Source organism: Sarcophilus harrisii, chromosome 2, assembly GCF_902635505.1.
Source record: "Sarcophilus harrisii chromosome 2, mSarHar1.11, whole genome shotgun sequence".
Lineage (NCBI taxonomy): Eukaryota > Metazoa > Chordata > Mammalia > Dasyuromorphia > Dasyuridae > Sarcophilus > Sarcophilus harrisii.
In genome coordinates, this window is record NC_045427.1 from 588348104 (window position 1) to 588364252 (window position 16149).

At 35.0% G+C, this 16149-nt stretch overlaps 1 protein-coding gene across 2 annotated transcripts in view; it reads left to right on the forward strand.

Moving 5' to 3' along the window:
• Window positions 1-16149, forward strand: part of TBC1D12 (TBC1 domain family member 12) — a 122053-nt gene that overhangs the window by 79531 nt on the left and 26373 nt on the right. For both annotated transcript variants that reach the window (XM_031956090.1, XM_031956091.1), the window contains 4 exons: window positions 2107-2189; window positions 5228-5345; window positions 5701-5807; window positions 9891-9971. In XM_031956090.1, the coding sequence (XP_031811950.1) occupies window positions 2107-2189; window positions 5228-5345; window positions 5701-5807; window positions 9891-9971 (389 nt within the window). The remainder of the gene's footprint in view (window positions 1-2106; window positions 2190-5227; window positions 5346-5700; window positions 5808-9890; window positions 9972-16149) is intronic.

Consider the following 16149-nt stretch of genomic DNA (forward strand, 5'->3'; position numbering starts at 1 on the left):
TCTTACCCCCCCACCCCCTCCCCTAAATGGCAGGATGACCAGTAGATGTTAAATATATTAAAATATAACTTAGATACATAATAAGTATACATGACCAAAACATTATTTTGCTGTACAAAAAGAATCAGACTCTGAATTATTGTACAATTAGCTTGTGAAGGAAATCAAAAATGCAGGTGTGCATAAATATAGGGATTGGGAATTCAATGTAATGGTTTTTAGTCATCCCCCAGAGTTCTTTTTCTGGGTATAGCTGGTTCAGTTCATTACTGCTCCATTAGAAATGATTTGGTTGATCTTGTTGCTGAGGATGGCCTGATCCATCAGAACTGGTCATCATCTAGTATTGTTGTCTGAAGTATATAATGATCTCCTGGTCCTGCTCATTTCACTCAGCATCAGTTCGTGTAAGTCTCTCCAGGCCTTTCTGAAATCATCCTGTTGGTCATTTCTTACAGAACAGTAATATTAGGAATGGCTATTTTTTCTAAAGATAAGTATAAAAATTGTCACTCTTAAAAACACAATTTAAGAGATATTGTCACAGCTGTTGGTGTAGGGAAGTCAGGTATTTTAAGAATCATTAAAGTTTGCAGAAAGTCAGGCATACTAAAAATGCAAGGGGAAATTTGGTTAAAAACAAAAAACACCACCAATTACTGACAAATGACTGGTGTAAAAGCTTAATTCTCAAGAAACAAGTAAAAAGTCTCGGGGAAGGGAAAGGTGAGAGAGGGAGAGTAGGGAAAAGTTTGAAACCCAGAGATTTACAAAAATGAATTTTGAAAATTATCTTGTATTTGGAAAAATAAAATACTATTGGGGGGAGAAGCGGGGGAAAAAACAAGCAAAGACCATGAGAGGGATCTGGAGGCCGGGGAAAGAGAGGGGAATATTATTGATTCCTTTATACTGCATTATAAACTTGTTGACATTGGAAAAATAAGATGATGAGTGAGAAAATAGTTGCTTATCATTTCTGTGATGAACTACTTATCAACGGGCTAGATAATAGAAAGTATATAAAAAGATGACTGAAAATTGGGGGGAAAATAATTTTGATAGCTAAGACTCATTCAGAGCTCAGAAAACCATTGTCAGAAGGTCAGATAAGTTTGTAAAATCAAAGCTTCTTCTCAAGCCTATAAATGTCAATACTAAAAAGTATATTTTAGAGAATTTCTCACTTCCTCTGGTCTTAGAAGTTTTATCTTCATTGATGGGAGGAGGAGCTTTGACAAATATGTTGATAATGCTGAGAAGAGTTGCTCCAGAATTATAGATATTTCTAAATGTATTATGGCCTGGCACCATGCCATATTCCATGTCCCACATGCCACAGGAAATTCAGGCACTGGAGATTAGATTGAGCTTTCTTGATTTAAACCTCATTAAAAACCTAGGAGTTTTAAATTAATAGTAGAATTGGAAAAAATAGACTTTTCAACAAATACATGTTTAATAACCCATTTGATAAAAGAATGGTTTCATGATGAATTAAAGAATAGATATCAAAGTTTGTGCCCATAGTTCGAAATTGTGTAAAATAAGTGATGGTAGCAAAAAGATAATACTACTAAAACTTTTTTTAAAGATGCAGAAAGTTGAAGGCTTATTATTGCATATGAATAAATTTAATAATTTTAATTTGTTCCAGTTAATATGAATATCACTAAGTGAAAGGACTTAAGATTCACTGTTCTTTCCTCAACCAGCTGCCCCTCATTGAGTCAGTAAAACAAAATCTACTCTATATATATGCAAATGAAATTTAGATGATCAGCTTTTGAATCCAAATGAATTGTGATTAAGATATGAAATATATGAAATGTGTAATTAGCCTTTCCATTATTCTTGCTTTAAAAAAGGAAAGATTAACAGATCAAAAGTCAGTCTTTTAAAAAATAATTGACCTTGGGGCAGCTAGGTAGCATAGTGGATAGAGTACCAGCCCTGAAGTCAGGACTACCTGAGTTCAAATCTGGTCTCAGATACTTACTACTACCTCCTAGCTATATGATCCTGGGCAAGTCACTTAACCCCAGTTGCCTCAGCAAAAAACAAACAAAAATAATAATTGACTTACTCTAGCATTTTATTTTTCAGAAATCTTCCTGCCAAATCAATTGAAGAAGCTTTACGTCATAGACAAGAATATGATGAAATGGTGGCTGAAGCTAAAAAACGAGGTATAAAATTATCAGAATATAAATTGATAGTAAGATTGAGTCATCGATTTGTTTAAATCAATGAAAGAAAAGGATACGATAACCACTAAAAATATACTAAAATTTTAGCAATTCTTAGATGTGAAGTGATTCTTTATCTGTACGCTCAGGAGCCATACTTTTTATTTATTTTACTGGTACCTTAAAATAGTTTAATCAACTTTAGTTCAGCTTTAATTGAGGAAATGCTGAGGTACTATTAAAAACCTTGAAGGACACAGTACCCTTCTGTGATCATATCTGACTTTTAGGAATGCTAATGATTTTTCAGGAAAAATTGAAAAGCAGATGAACTTCCTCTTGCCACAAAAATATTTGTTTATTTTATTAAAACAAATAGTAGCTGATATTGTTGTTACTATGCTGTCTTCATTTGTTTTCTTAATGATTTTTCATTATTATAGTTTTCTTTTTGATATTTTGAAAATGAATTACTTTTAAATATTAAATAAAGAACTTCCTAAATGGGAATGGGATTGACTTTGGAAATGAGTTGAACTAAAATTGTTTTACCATTTTTGAGACTTTCAGAAAAATATTTTCTTGTCTCCAGAATCCCAGTTGTAGAAGCTATCATTTTATATTGTCACCTCTTTTTCTGGTGTCAAATTAATAATGGGAATAATATTATTTCTTATACAACGGTATTATTTACTAAATGTTAATGCAGTATACTTCTTTTTTTTTTTTTAAGTGACAGTTCACATAAATTTAAAATTTGGCAGTTGTCCTTGGAGTCAGCATCTCTGAGTTGAGAGCTTAATCCCTTCCTAATTTATCCTTTGCAATTCATTTAAAATTCAAGTGTTCATAAAAAATTACACACAATAACCTGTGCATTATAAATGTACTAATATAGAAGATATTTTCACAATACTTTGTATTTACTTATTATCTTTACAATTTACAGATTGCTTCCTAATACATTTTATTCTCACAACAATGCTGTAAAGGGATAAGGGAACCATTATTATTATTTTTTTACAGATATGAAAACTTAAATTCAAATTGTTTAAGGACTTGTATAAGATCTCACAACTAATAAGTGGAACACCTGGGACTAGATTGCTGATTTTCTGATTCCTAGTTCAGTGTTCCTTTCGGTTTTCCTGTTACTTATAATAAGAGCAAAAATTAATTATCATGGTAACATCTACTTGTGACTTTTGTGAGATTTGTGAAAGTAGGGTTTCCCCCACCCAAATACAAAAATTTTTTTTATCTTAAAATATTTATTGATTTTCAGTCAGTAAATATGAAGTATCTTCTCTATGCTAAGAGGCCAGGAAAAATACAGTCCTGGCCTCAAGTAGCTTATAATCTATTAGAGAAAGAAAGTTGAAAAGAATGGGAAAGCGAAGAAGGTACTTGATGGTGGGAATGATGTAGAATTCTAAAGTCCAGAACAATTTAGCTAGTGGGAAATAGTGGAAAAAATCAATTCTGAGCCCTCTTTAAATAGAGGTTCTGGAGCTCATAGCCCTGCCTTCCAGGCAGAGGGACAGAAGGGACTGATGAGATATAAAGACCAGGCAAAGTCAGGATAAAGAGATTTTCTGATCATGAGTTTCCTGGGAAGGTACAGTGGACAGAGCCAACGTTAGCCAGAAACAGTAAAGCTGGTGGGAATTGTGGAGAAAAATTAATGCTGAGATTATGTGAAGCTAATAATTTCTCCTGATTGCTTAAATTATATAGTATTTGCAATCTTTCCAATATTAAACTCCTAGATTTATGGTGCTAAATGACAACCATTAAATTCAGTTACTTTTTAATTTATACTATTTAAAGTAGTCATCAGTGAGTAGAAGATCCTAGTAACCTTGCTCTTGTTTTAAAGAATGGAAAAAAAGTGAGAATACAATAATTCATTATAATTGATTTTTTTTTAGACCTGAGATTAATTTGTGTATGAAAATCCTGGATTGGAAATTCCTTCCACCAATGGAAGATAATTAGCTAGTTTACAAATCAGAATATCAGAGATTTGCTTGGAGCACTGTGATTTTAAGCAAATTGCCTGGATCATACCTACTGGGATGTGTCAAAGGCAAGTTTTGAAGTTAGTGTCCCTTTCTTCAAGACTGGTTGGTTGTCTACTACACTTTGCTTCCTCTTTACTGTTAGAATAATCTCACTTTTTATCTAGTACTTTAGAGTTTACAAAGTAGTGGGTATCTAGAGACTTAAAAAATAATTGTTCTGATGATATGTGTAGTATACATTGCATTATGAATTTTGAACTTTCTTACACATTTTATGTAAGGAAAGAGAAATCTTAAACAACAGCACAATAACAACAAAAAAACCCCAGTTCAATTGTATGATGGTTTTTAGGTCATTGACTTAGTGAATCCCATGTACTTCGTGAATCCCATGTACTTCTTGTACAAAATTGTATATTGATGTAAAAGATGAGTTCTGAAGATTGGTTCTTAAAGAAGTTACATTTTTTTTTGAGAAGTTTCATTTTTAATAGTTTTTTTGGTATCTTTTTTTTTTTTTTTTTTTTTGTGTGGCCTACATTTTCCCCTATTTTTTTTTCCCTTTCATTCCTCTCAACCATTTTTCTGTAATAAAGAATTAGGAAGTTTTATTATTAAACTTATTACTGTTGCTTTTGGTCCTTTGAAAAATAAATTTATAGGTGGCTTGATTTTTTTTTTAAGGTCAGGAAAGAGGAGAACAGTATATATAACACAGTTAAAAAAATCAGGAATCAGGAACTCGGTGACTTTGGACTTAATCTCTTAATATCACTGAGCTTCAGCTCTTTTTAAAACAAAAAAGTTGGACAAGATGTTATCTTAGATCCTTTCCTATACCATTACTTATTAAATGCTAAGTGTTGTTAAATTTTTTTCTTTTTATTCCTATAATCACAAAACTTTAAACAAATGCAGCTTTATAGATATGGAAGTAACTTTGATTGTAAACTTAGAGAGTTTTAAGGTAGCTTATTTAAAATGATCAAGTTTTTCTGTTGTTGTTTAATACAGAAATTAAAGAAGCACACAAAAGAAAGCAAATAATGAAAGAACGATTTAAACAAGAAGAGAATATAGCAAGTGCAATGGTGATATGGGTCAATGAGATACTACCAAATTGGGAAGGAATGTAAGTGAGAATTTTCCTGAAATTATATATTTTGTGCATCTTCTTTCCAGTTTTTCCTTATTTCTCATCTGTCTTTTGGCTATAACTATAGTTTGAATCCAGCCATAGTCGTAGAACACAATTCTCCTCCAAAAAAAAAAAAAGTGTGTGTGTGTGTGTGTGTGTGTGTGTGTGTGTGTGTGTGTATGATCATTGCTTCCCTTTGCAATGTTATACTTTTGTGGGTTTTGTCCTCTGATAATATGAAAGCTAAAGAGAATGCATTGCATTCTTCCCCAAAACTAGGCTAGGTAAGTCGTGACATAACTATGATTTTCACCATTAAATAACATTCTTTGCTTCCCTTTATTTCAAGGCGAAGTACAAGAAGAGTTCGAGAATTGTGGTGGCAAGGACTGCCCCCTAGTGTTCGTGGGAAAGTGTGGAGTCTAGCTGTGGGAAACGAACTCAACATCACTCCGGGTTTGTATTCCATGTTCCCACATAGACCCGTGTAAGTATAGTGTTGGGCTTGTTCTGTTAGAGTTGTTCTACCCTGCACACCGTCCTGGCTACTGGAGACAGACAGATGAAGCAGATTGGAGCCTCTGCCTCAGAAAGTCACAATTGTGAGAGCATCTACTCCGAGAGAAGTAATGTCAGAAGTAGAATTGGAAAAATTTCAGCAGGTTGGGGCTGGCCTTTACATGACAGAGCCACCACTCCTAACGTGTGATGGATAGCATGAGTAACACTGAGAGAGAGGCCTGTCCCCAGGCCACTGAAGGCCACACCGGGGAACCTGAGTTCTGTTTACTAAGCAACAGGAGTGTGTGCTGGAAGTTGTTAGATGTGGGAATGGTATGAGTTGCAATAGGAAGATTTTTTTTTTTTTTAAGGCAAGGGAAGCATAAATTAGAGAGGGGAGAATAGTTGCTTTGGAGGCAAGGACAGTAGTTAAGAAACTGTTCTAAGAGTTCATGTAACTTGAATTTAGGATAGTGGCAATTAGTGGAAAGAAAAGGAAGTGTGTAAAAGATTATAGAGGTAGCTGTCACAAGGTTGGTGATTGGTAACGAGACCCTTTGGTGCACACAGTGAAGGAAGGCCTCTTTGATGAGGGCACTAGTAGGTGAAAAGTGATAATCCAAAGGAGACATTTTCACCATCTCACAATTGATTGAAAGACACAAAGAATGTGAGATTCCACTGCCTCTCTCAGGAGACTCCCAGATCATCCCTCCTTCCTTCCCAGTACTAACCCAGTAATTAGCCAGTTTAATCTCACATTGTCTTCTATTCTCAGATCTTTGCACCTGTCTCCTAAGGTCCCTCATTCCTTCTTACACTCCATCTCTGGATTTGCTTCCTCCATTCTTACTCATGTACTGGTGATTTGAGTCCAAGGAATTTATATTGATAGTGCTGTTGGGTCCACTGACAGCTTATTGCTTAATTTCACTTGGCGCCTCACTGCAGCCCTTTTGTAGTCTTCGTCTGCTCCTTTCTATCTGATTCTTCATTTTGTTCCTCACCAAGGCCATTTTAGAGCTGCTTTTTTCACCTTTCCCAATGCTTTAGCAGAGGACCTCAACTCCCCCTTCACTGAGAAAATAAAGTACATTGTGTGGATATCTCCTGTAAAGTGTGGGCTAGCTCTCTGGAGGCCTCCGGAACAGCCAGAGTCAGTATAAGTAAAAGTCCTTGGTCTTTAGGAGGAGAAGTAAAGGAGACAGACAAACCACCAGGAGGCTCACCACCAACTTCTCTTCTCCTAGTCCTGCTGCAAATCACCTCTTCCCCCTCCCCCCCATCCTTACCTACAATTCTCTTAACCCCAAACATCGAGCCAGCATTAACTGTGAGAAGAGCAATTCCAAACATATGCTAACAAGAGTCATTGTCAAATAGGTAATTAGCCTTAAGTGCTTGGTTGTCTGATTCAAGTGCACCTATTCAAAGTTTCAGCCCTTTACAATCTCCTCTTTACTATCAAAATACCTAGACATCATTCCCCTGTTCTCTCCTAGTTTCACCAGTTTCTGAAGTCTCTGGTCCTCTTGCCATAACCAGATCCTCTTCCCTTTTTTCCTACCTCCTGCAAATTGCCCTCATAATCTTATTGCCTACCTCATCTTTGATCTTTTCCTTGTTTCCTGTGAACATGCTCAGATTTCTTTCATCATGAAAAAAACACTTGTGATCTGTCTTCCTACTTTGTCTTCATCACTTGATCTCTGTGTTCTTCCTTCTCAGCATATTTGACCCTGTCAAACCTTGTGGACTCCTGGGCAGCTTCTTCTCTGAATGTTCATGACACTCTTGTTGGTTCTCTTCCCACTAGCATGACTTTTCTTCCTTGGGTGGCTCCACTGGGTCATTATTCATGTCCTTGCCCCAAGTTGGGGAATCATCTCAGTGGCTTGGAGCCACTTCTCTCCTTTCTTTATATTCAGTCTCCTGGTAATCTTGTTAATGCCCCAGGTAGGATTACCTTCTCTCTGGAGATGATTCCCTGCAGCTAGCCTGATATCTACTTCTGATGCTCCCCAAACATGTCACTTAATCTTTCCAGATCTCACTTTCTTCGTCTGTAATAATAAAAATGAATAAAAATAAAAATGATCTCATGAGGTCCTAAATCTGTAATCCCATGATCCTAATCTTTCTCTTAAGCTCCTGTCCTCTTATACCACCTATCAAATTGGATCTCCAGTGGTATCTCAAATCTCATCGTGTTCAAAACAGCATTTATTATCTTTCCTTTTCAAAATCCTTCCCTCTTGCAATATTCCCTGTTTCTATCAAGGGCACTGTCATCCTTCTAGTCACTCAGATTCATAATCTCAGTCATCTTTGATTGCATATATCTAGTCAACTGCCACATTGTACCAATTCTGTTATATTTCCACAGTATCTTTTGAGCCTTTCTCCTTCAGTTTAACTCATATGGCCACCAATCCAGTTGAGACTTTTGTTATCGCTCACTTTGATTATTAAAAGTCTTCTTAGTGCTCTTGTTTCAGGTGTCTTTCTTTGCCATACTGTCTTCTACACTCTTCCCAAAGTGATTGTTCTAAAGGGCAAATATCACTCTTGTCACTCTCCTCTATTGAAAATTAAGTAGTAGATAAGATTTACATATCACTTTTAAGATTTATGAGATACTTCACATCTGTCTGTCTTTTTTTTTTTTTTTTTAAACATCTCTTTTGATAACAAACAACAGTAGCTCCTTTTCTTTATGATTAAATGTAAAATACTCCTCGTGGCACTTAAAACCCTTCATGACTTAGCTCCAAGCTGTCTTTCTGGAATTATTATTCATTATTCCCCCAAATAAACCATATGAGCCAAACAAGCTGGCCATCTAGTGTTTGTCTCCTCCTTTTGTCTTTGCATAGGATGTCCCACTTTGTGCTTAGAGTGTTTCCTCTTATCTCTTCCTCTTAGCACCCCTCATTTTCTTCACAACTCAGTGAAGGTACTATTTTCTAAATGAAGTGACTTCTATCAGCTATTAGTACCTCTGTGTCCCACCATACATCAGATTATATGGATTCTTATTCCTATATATGTTGATAATCTCCTTTGTCAAATCTTATATTCCTCCCAAACATATAAGAGTATTTCTTTCTCAACTTCTCATCATCTAGCACAGTGGCTAGCATTTGTTAATTGCTTAATCAAGAAGCATTTAATAAGTGCCTGTTATGTGCCATTTGAAGACATGGGAATAAAAAGACAAAAACAATCATGTTCCCTTCCCTCAAAGAATTTAAAGTAGAAACACTTTGGTCAATTAATTGGTTGATGATAATCTGAGGGAGTCTTTCTTTTCAGATAGTCAAGGACTAGCTAACAAACCAAAACAATAATAATAGCAGCTAACATTTAAATAGCACTTTTAATTGCCGGATACTTTATATATATATTATTATATTTTACAGATGAAGAAAAGGTTGAGAAATGTTAAAGAATTAGTTTAAGATCACACATCTAATGTCTAAAGCAGTATTTAAATTCAGTTATTGCTCAATTCAGGTCCATCTCTCTATCCATTGCAATACCTAACCAGTGAGTTTTTGGTAATTTACCAAAGGCAAATAATGTCCATTGGATGAACACAAAATAGAAGGCATGCTTTGTCAGCTGTAGCCTCTTTCCACTTCATAAATGCTCTTTTTAGCAGCAGTATGTGTGATTTGGTTTTAGGGTTCCATTTTTTGGGCATCTTGGGCAAATAGAAGCATACTAGAGAACATTTAATTTGAATGCATCAACGTTTTCTTCATTTGGAATGTTTTGTGATTGTTACATTCAGAATTTCATGTTTTCTACATATTACTAAGTACTTAATAGATTCTGATTGAATGAATGTAGTTCAGAGGATTATGGGAACTAAGGACTTCAGCAAGTACTGTTAGACTAGGAAAGTTTTGATTTCTCTTTTACTCTTACAGATTATAAGATTACATGATTAGATATTGGAATATAAATAAATGTTCCAGTCTTATTATTTTGTCTTAAACTTTTTTTTAACTTGTCTGTATTTTTCTTTTACAGAACTTTATGAAATTTTTCTTTCCCGAGCAAAGGAACGATGGAAAAGCTTCAGTGAAACAAGTACAGAGAATGATGTAGAAGGTATGTCCTTGTCAATGTTAGATTTTTTTAAGAAATATCATCAGGATAATTCTTGCTGTTATCATTAATGCATTAATATATTTGCATAGTGCTTTTTCATTTGATCCTTTTGTAACCCTATAAGGAAAGGAAGATATTAATATCCTTGTTTCTCAGACATAGAAAGAGAGAGAGATCCCTATGCTTGGAAATTTGGAATCATCTTTAAGATAACTCATCTCTTATTGTAAGCATCTCTAGTTAGTCACTAAGTTTGGAATGTTGTCTTGTTCATTTTCAACTACTTCTACTGCTTCACTTCTACTGCTTCTTATCTACTTATATCCACAATTTTGCTGCCTTCTAGTTGATTAGTTCTTTTTCGCTTTCTCAAAAGAAAGATATTAGATAAATCTTACAATGCTACTTTCATTATATTCTTCTTCTGCTCAGGAATGCATCTATCATATCAGTTCAAATGTCCTGAATAGATGCTACCTTGAGAGTCTCAAGAACATGGAGAATGAACTTGGGAACTTAGCATACTAGAGAGCATTTAGTTTATATATGTTATATGAACCCAGGGTATAGGTGATAAACAGTGTGTAGGGTAATTTTGTGATGATAGTATGAGAGCATGAGTTTGTAAATTCTATGCTCTGAATATTAATTAACCTCTGCTCCAATCTGATGTCTCTTTTTAATATTATGCATTATTCAACACCCTCGAGGATAAGTTATTTAAATAGCTAGGTATCTGTCCTTAATTGAATCATCCAGCTAAAATTATCCAGCTATCTTTTCCCATCTTCTCTGTAAGGTTAATCTTGAGGTACTTCATGGAAATTAAGATCGACTGTGATGCAGTATTTCAGAAATCAATATTTTATTAAGGTTTCCATTTTTTAAAAAAAGAGGTTGCATTGGCATAAATTGTTTTTTTGTGAATCTAGACTAGATACTTTTGATAATTGCTTTCTTTTCTAAGTAATCACAGTCTGTCTTTTTTTTTTTTTTTTTTAATAGTTTATGCTTGAATTTTGCTGGGAATCAACTGCAAATTTTTTAGTCACTTTTTCCGGCCTTTGGTTTTTAGCATACAGTCTTTCCCCTTTTTTGGAAATAGGGTTATTCAGCTTTAGGGCTCTCTTTTTTTTAAATCTCCTCACCCATCTTGAGCTTCATCTTCGTTTTCCTGTGGTTGTTTTATTGTTTTTCTTTTGAAGACCATTTTACTTATTTTGGATTATTGAAACAAAATAGTCAAGAAATAAATCTGTGTTCTTTCCTGTTGACTCTTATGTTCTCCTACTCATTAGTTACTCAGCCTTTTTGATCTGAAGGGAAAAAGCAAGTACTTTTAAATGTTCCTTTTTAATTTTAGTTGTTTTCTTATATTATTTTAGATTTGATCTTCTCCTTTCCTCCTCATTGATATTCCTTCTCTTGCTTTATGATGCTTTTGAAAATAGAAGCATACTAGAGAACATTTAATTTGAATGCATCAGTTTTTTCTTCACTGCTTTCCCATCTAATTTGTGGTCAGATTATGTTGATTTGACTTTTGTAACATCTCTCTTGCATGCCTCTCCTCTGATACTCTTCATCCTTCATGCCTGTACTATTCTCATAGCCTTTCAGTTGGTGGTCTTATTTCAGGTTTCTTATTCCAGTCCTTCCTCTACATGACTATCAAATTGGTCTTCCTAGAATGCAGGTCAGACCATACTCACATACTTTTCCTCCCCGTTCAATAAGTTCCAGTCATTCTCTTATTATTCTCAGATCCAAATATATAAAGTCCTTTGTTGTTTAGAACCCTTCATACCAAGGTTCCTTCCTCTTTTTCCATTACCAAGTACTGTCTCTGTTATCTTTCTTGTGTTTCGGTTTTTACGGAGTTCTTGCTCCAGAGTAAGCCCCTAAAAATACTTATTGACTGATTTGTCATTTAAACCTATATCCTTCCTTGCCATTTTTCTTACTATCCTCTGTTACCCTCCAGCCACACTGGCTTCCTTGCTGCTCTTCACACAGCATTCCGTCTCCTGATTTCACTTCTTTATAGTGGCTGTTTCCCATCCCTCTTCACCCCCATCATTTGTTTTTTCTGGCTTCATTCGATTCAGATTCTACCTTCTATAAGAGATTGTTCCCATTCCACTTGACTGCTTGTGCCTTTCCACTGGGAATACTTTTCTTATACCTGTATATATTTATATATTTATTTACATATTTATATACATATTGTCTGCCTCATTAAAATGTTAGCTTCTTGAAGAGTGGGACACATGTTTTTATCTTTTATTTGAATCCCTAGTTTCCATTTGATTCACTTTCAGACACATACAAAGATATCTATGTATATCTGTGTCTAATCTATATCCCCTTTAAATTTTCTGTTCTCATTTCCCATTATGCTACTGGCATAGGTCAGTTCCAGAAGTCTGGTTTAGGTCAGGGATCCTCCAGAGATTCACATAAGCGGGGTCAATGGTTCTGGACAATGGCCATGTGGACAGGGGATTTATTTAAAGGCTTGACGATTTGTTCCTTACACACGTACTGGAATTTTAGACATTGCATTTAGAATACAAAGATGTAATGCCTTCATGAGGCATTGTAATATCTGATATGGGACTAGACTTCAATAATAATAATAATGGATCTGTATATTAATTGATTTGGGCAACTGCCTAATCAAGAAATTTTCTCTACAAATGCAGGTCAGCATCTTAGCCACTTAAAGAATTGCTTAGAGCAAATAAAAACCATGATCACCAAATCTTACCTGAGGATCCCAAGTGGCTACATATTGTCTTAGAAAATTACATATGATATTTTTTAACATGTTTAACATATGTTTGGATTACTTGCCATCTAATGGAAGAGGTGGAAGGAAGGGAGGGAAAAATTTGGAACACAAGGTTTTGCAAGGATCAGTGTTACAAAATTATCCATGCATATGTTTTGAAAATAAAAAGCTGTAAAAAAAATTTTTTTTAAACTGTAAAAAAATAAAAAAAAATTTTTTCTGTTCTCCAGGTTTCCTTGATTTTCTCAGTAAAATAGGAGACAAAGTTATCTGCTCTGGGGGAGGGAAGGAGAGTGGAGTCTGGGACTTAAGGAGAAAAGTTAAAACAATTGGATATGGAGACTATTATATTAATTAAAAACAAATAAATTGTCTTGCACTAATAAGGGCGCAAATGAGATCATATAGCATCAATTTCCAATTGGAAGAGAGATACAATTTTATCACATTTTCCAATGTGATGAGTTCAGCAGTTTAGGAGTGAAAGCAGAGAGTAGATGGCAGGAGTAATCCAAGGTTGAGGATTGGCAAGGATTGAGCAGTGATAAGAAGGTAAAAGTATTTAAGATTGGAAGACAGTGCTTAATTGAACTGGTCAACTGAAAGATCAAATCATGAAGGGAGGAAAATTCTATGAGTTATGGACATGAATGGGGAGGTCATGGTCACAGGTCATTGTCATAGATTTAGGAGAATAAGAGAAAAGAGAAACAATTCTATTGATTCTATGGTGTTAAAGACAAGAATACTATTAAAATGTATAGGAAATATAATAATTTATTTAAAATGCATTCAAATATTTTTTTTAAAAAGAATTTTTTGTTCTCCATATCCTGTACCTGTATCCTTTTTTTCATAGGTCATGGATATCATTTCCTATTCAGGTAGAACTCTGTTTAGATACAGTTTGGTCAGTGTGCTAAAATATCATTACCTGGTATTCTGTATGTGATCCAATCAAATGGAGTTATCTCTGTATTATCACTTTATTTTATCCCTTCTACTTCTTTAAATGTAACCTGTAATTATACTAGCATAAGAAAATTACTGAGATCTTGCCTAATTTAAACATTGAATTGATGCATTTAGGGTAGATAGTCCAGTCTTTCAAGTCCAGTCCATCAAGAATATTCTGATATTTTTGATTCCAGCTTTATAGTATAAGGCTGATGAAGTAGAACTTTATCCTTTCATCTTAGAGGAGAGGTCTATAGATGTTGATTGATCAGAAGAGAAGTTTATTTTGTTTTTTTACAAAAATTGCTCAGAAACTATTGTGATAATTACAGGTAAAATTAGCTTTAGATTATCTATGTGAGATATAACTCACAAATTTTAAATACCAAGTGACTTTCTCTTATGCTTCCTCTATTAAGTTACTTTTCTTTATGGTTACCATAAGCAAAATTGTTTTGTTTTAAGTTTTGGTCATTCAGACCTGTGATCTCATCAATGTGGGGAAGGGCACTGGTTTGAATTTACTGTTTCAATAAAATTTATTATTCAGATCATTGAGAGAAATTGTACATAAAAACCTATCATATGCAAGAAGAAAAGGGAGCTTAAGACAGATGCTTGGGGTGGATCCCAAAGAAAGAACTGGATAATGAGTTCAGTAAAGCTAACTGAGAGGAAACACTTTTTTTTTTTTTTTTTTTTTTTGGCCTCTCCTCTTTTATCTCCTAACATCTAGATCTTAATCCATCTTTCAAAGACTCCTTCACTCTAGAACACTGTTAATTGTTCCCCACATAAAGCTAGTTTGTTTAAATATATATATGTATATATGTATATACATACACACTTTTTAACCATCGATGTTTTTCCCTCTGCTTTTACTCTACCATCTAGAAAACAAAGTATTCCTTTTCATTGCTGAGGACAGCCCTAAAAGGGAGCATGGCATTGGCCAAAGCCAGTAAGTGCCTTGTTAACACTGATTTTCAGCAATCACATCACCAGCTTTGCTGTTTTTTAAAAAACAGAATTTGCAAACCGCATTTGCTGCATGCAGTGTGTGACCCTAGGAACAACTTTTTCTAGGGCATAAATTTGGATAAAGAAGAAATTCTAGAGGAGGAGGGCAATTAAACTTTTTTTGTGTGACTAAAAAAAGATCTACTCCCTGATATAAAAGAAAATTTGGCTTTTGAACCATTTCAAGGCTGATTAGCCCAGCTTATCTTCTCCATGCCTTGTGGCATACCTTATGTATTCTAGGCACAAATGTTGATTAAACTAATCTTTGTTCTTCATATCATTCTAATGTTCTCTTTGAAAGTGATGTATCAGTATCTTTGTCATAGGGAATTACAGAATTTCTAACCTAGGTCTGAACAATAACTCGCCATACGCATCTTTAGTAAATGGTGATCTTTTTTAAATTTGGTGTGAGGACTCGAGGAGATGGTAAGCTGCCATCTTTGCCTCTTAGGCAGTGCTTTCTACTTCTGGACAGTCCTAAGGATCTCTTTTCCTCTTTTTAAGTTGAAGGAATTCTTATCCTGTACAACTTCCCCAAATTGTTTCTAGCTCTGTCTTCCAAAGCCATAATAACAGGTATTTGAGGTAATAATAGTAATAATAATAATGACAATAGTAGCCAGCATTTATGTTGCATCTCAATATTTGCAGAGCTCTTTACATCATTTTGTCACCATAGCAGTTCTGCCGTTTTCCCCATTTTACAGATGCTAGAAAACTGAGGCAGGCAGAGGTCACAGAGTTCACAGAGTGGGAAGTGACTGAGAATGAATTTGGACTCAGGGCTTCAGATCACTAGAGGGAAAAAACAGCAGACATGGTGGCATCCGTCGTATCCCTGCTCCTGGGAAGGCCGTGAGCCTCTTTGGGAGGATGAACTAGAGCAGGACACTCCCTGACTGGCCAGAATGGGCCTCTGTACTTTAGTCTTGGGAAAAATAGGGACGCTTGATTTTGTTTTGGCTTTTTCGCCAGGCAGTTGGCAGTTGGGCTCACCCAGCCCAGAAGTGTTTAGTGTCTGAGGCTGGATTTGAACCCAGGGCCTTCTGACTCCAGGGCTGATGCTCCATCTACCATACAATTAAGCTATTCCAGACTACCCCAGAACATCAGATTTGGTGTCCAAAGACTTTAATTCCAAAGCCTATTTTGTTACTTAACTTGCTCTGTGACTTTGGACCAAGTCGTTTAATCTCTGATCTCAGTTTCCTCATTTGTTTGGGGATTGGGCTGGATGATCTAAGGTCCCCATGAGAGTAGGAAGGACTCTAAAGAGCTTCCTTGTTTTTCATCTTTTTAGTTTAATGCAAATAATAGCCTTTCAGATCTGTGTGATGAATATAATTGTCATGAACAAATGATCTCTAGTTTAAAAAGGTGATTGGCCAGAGACCCTATTCT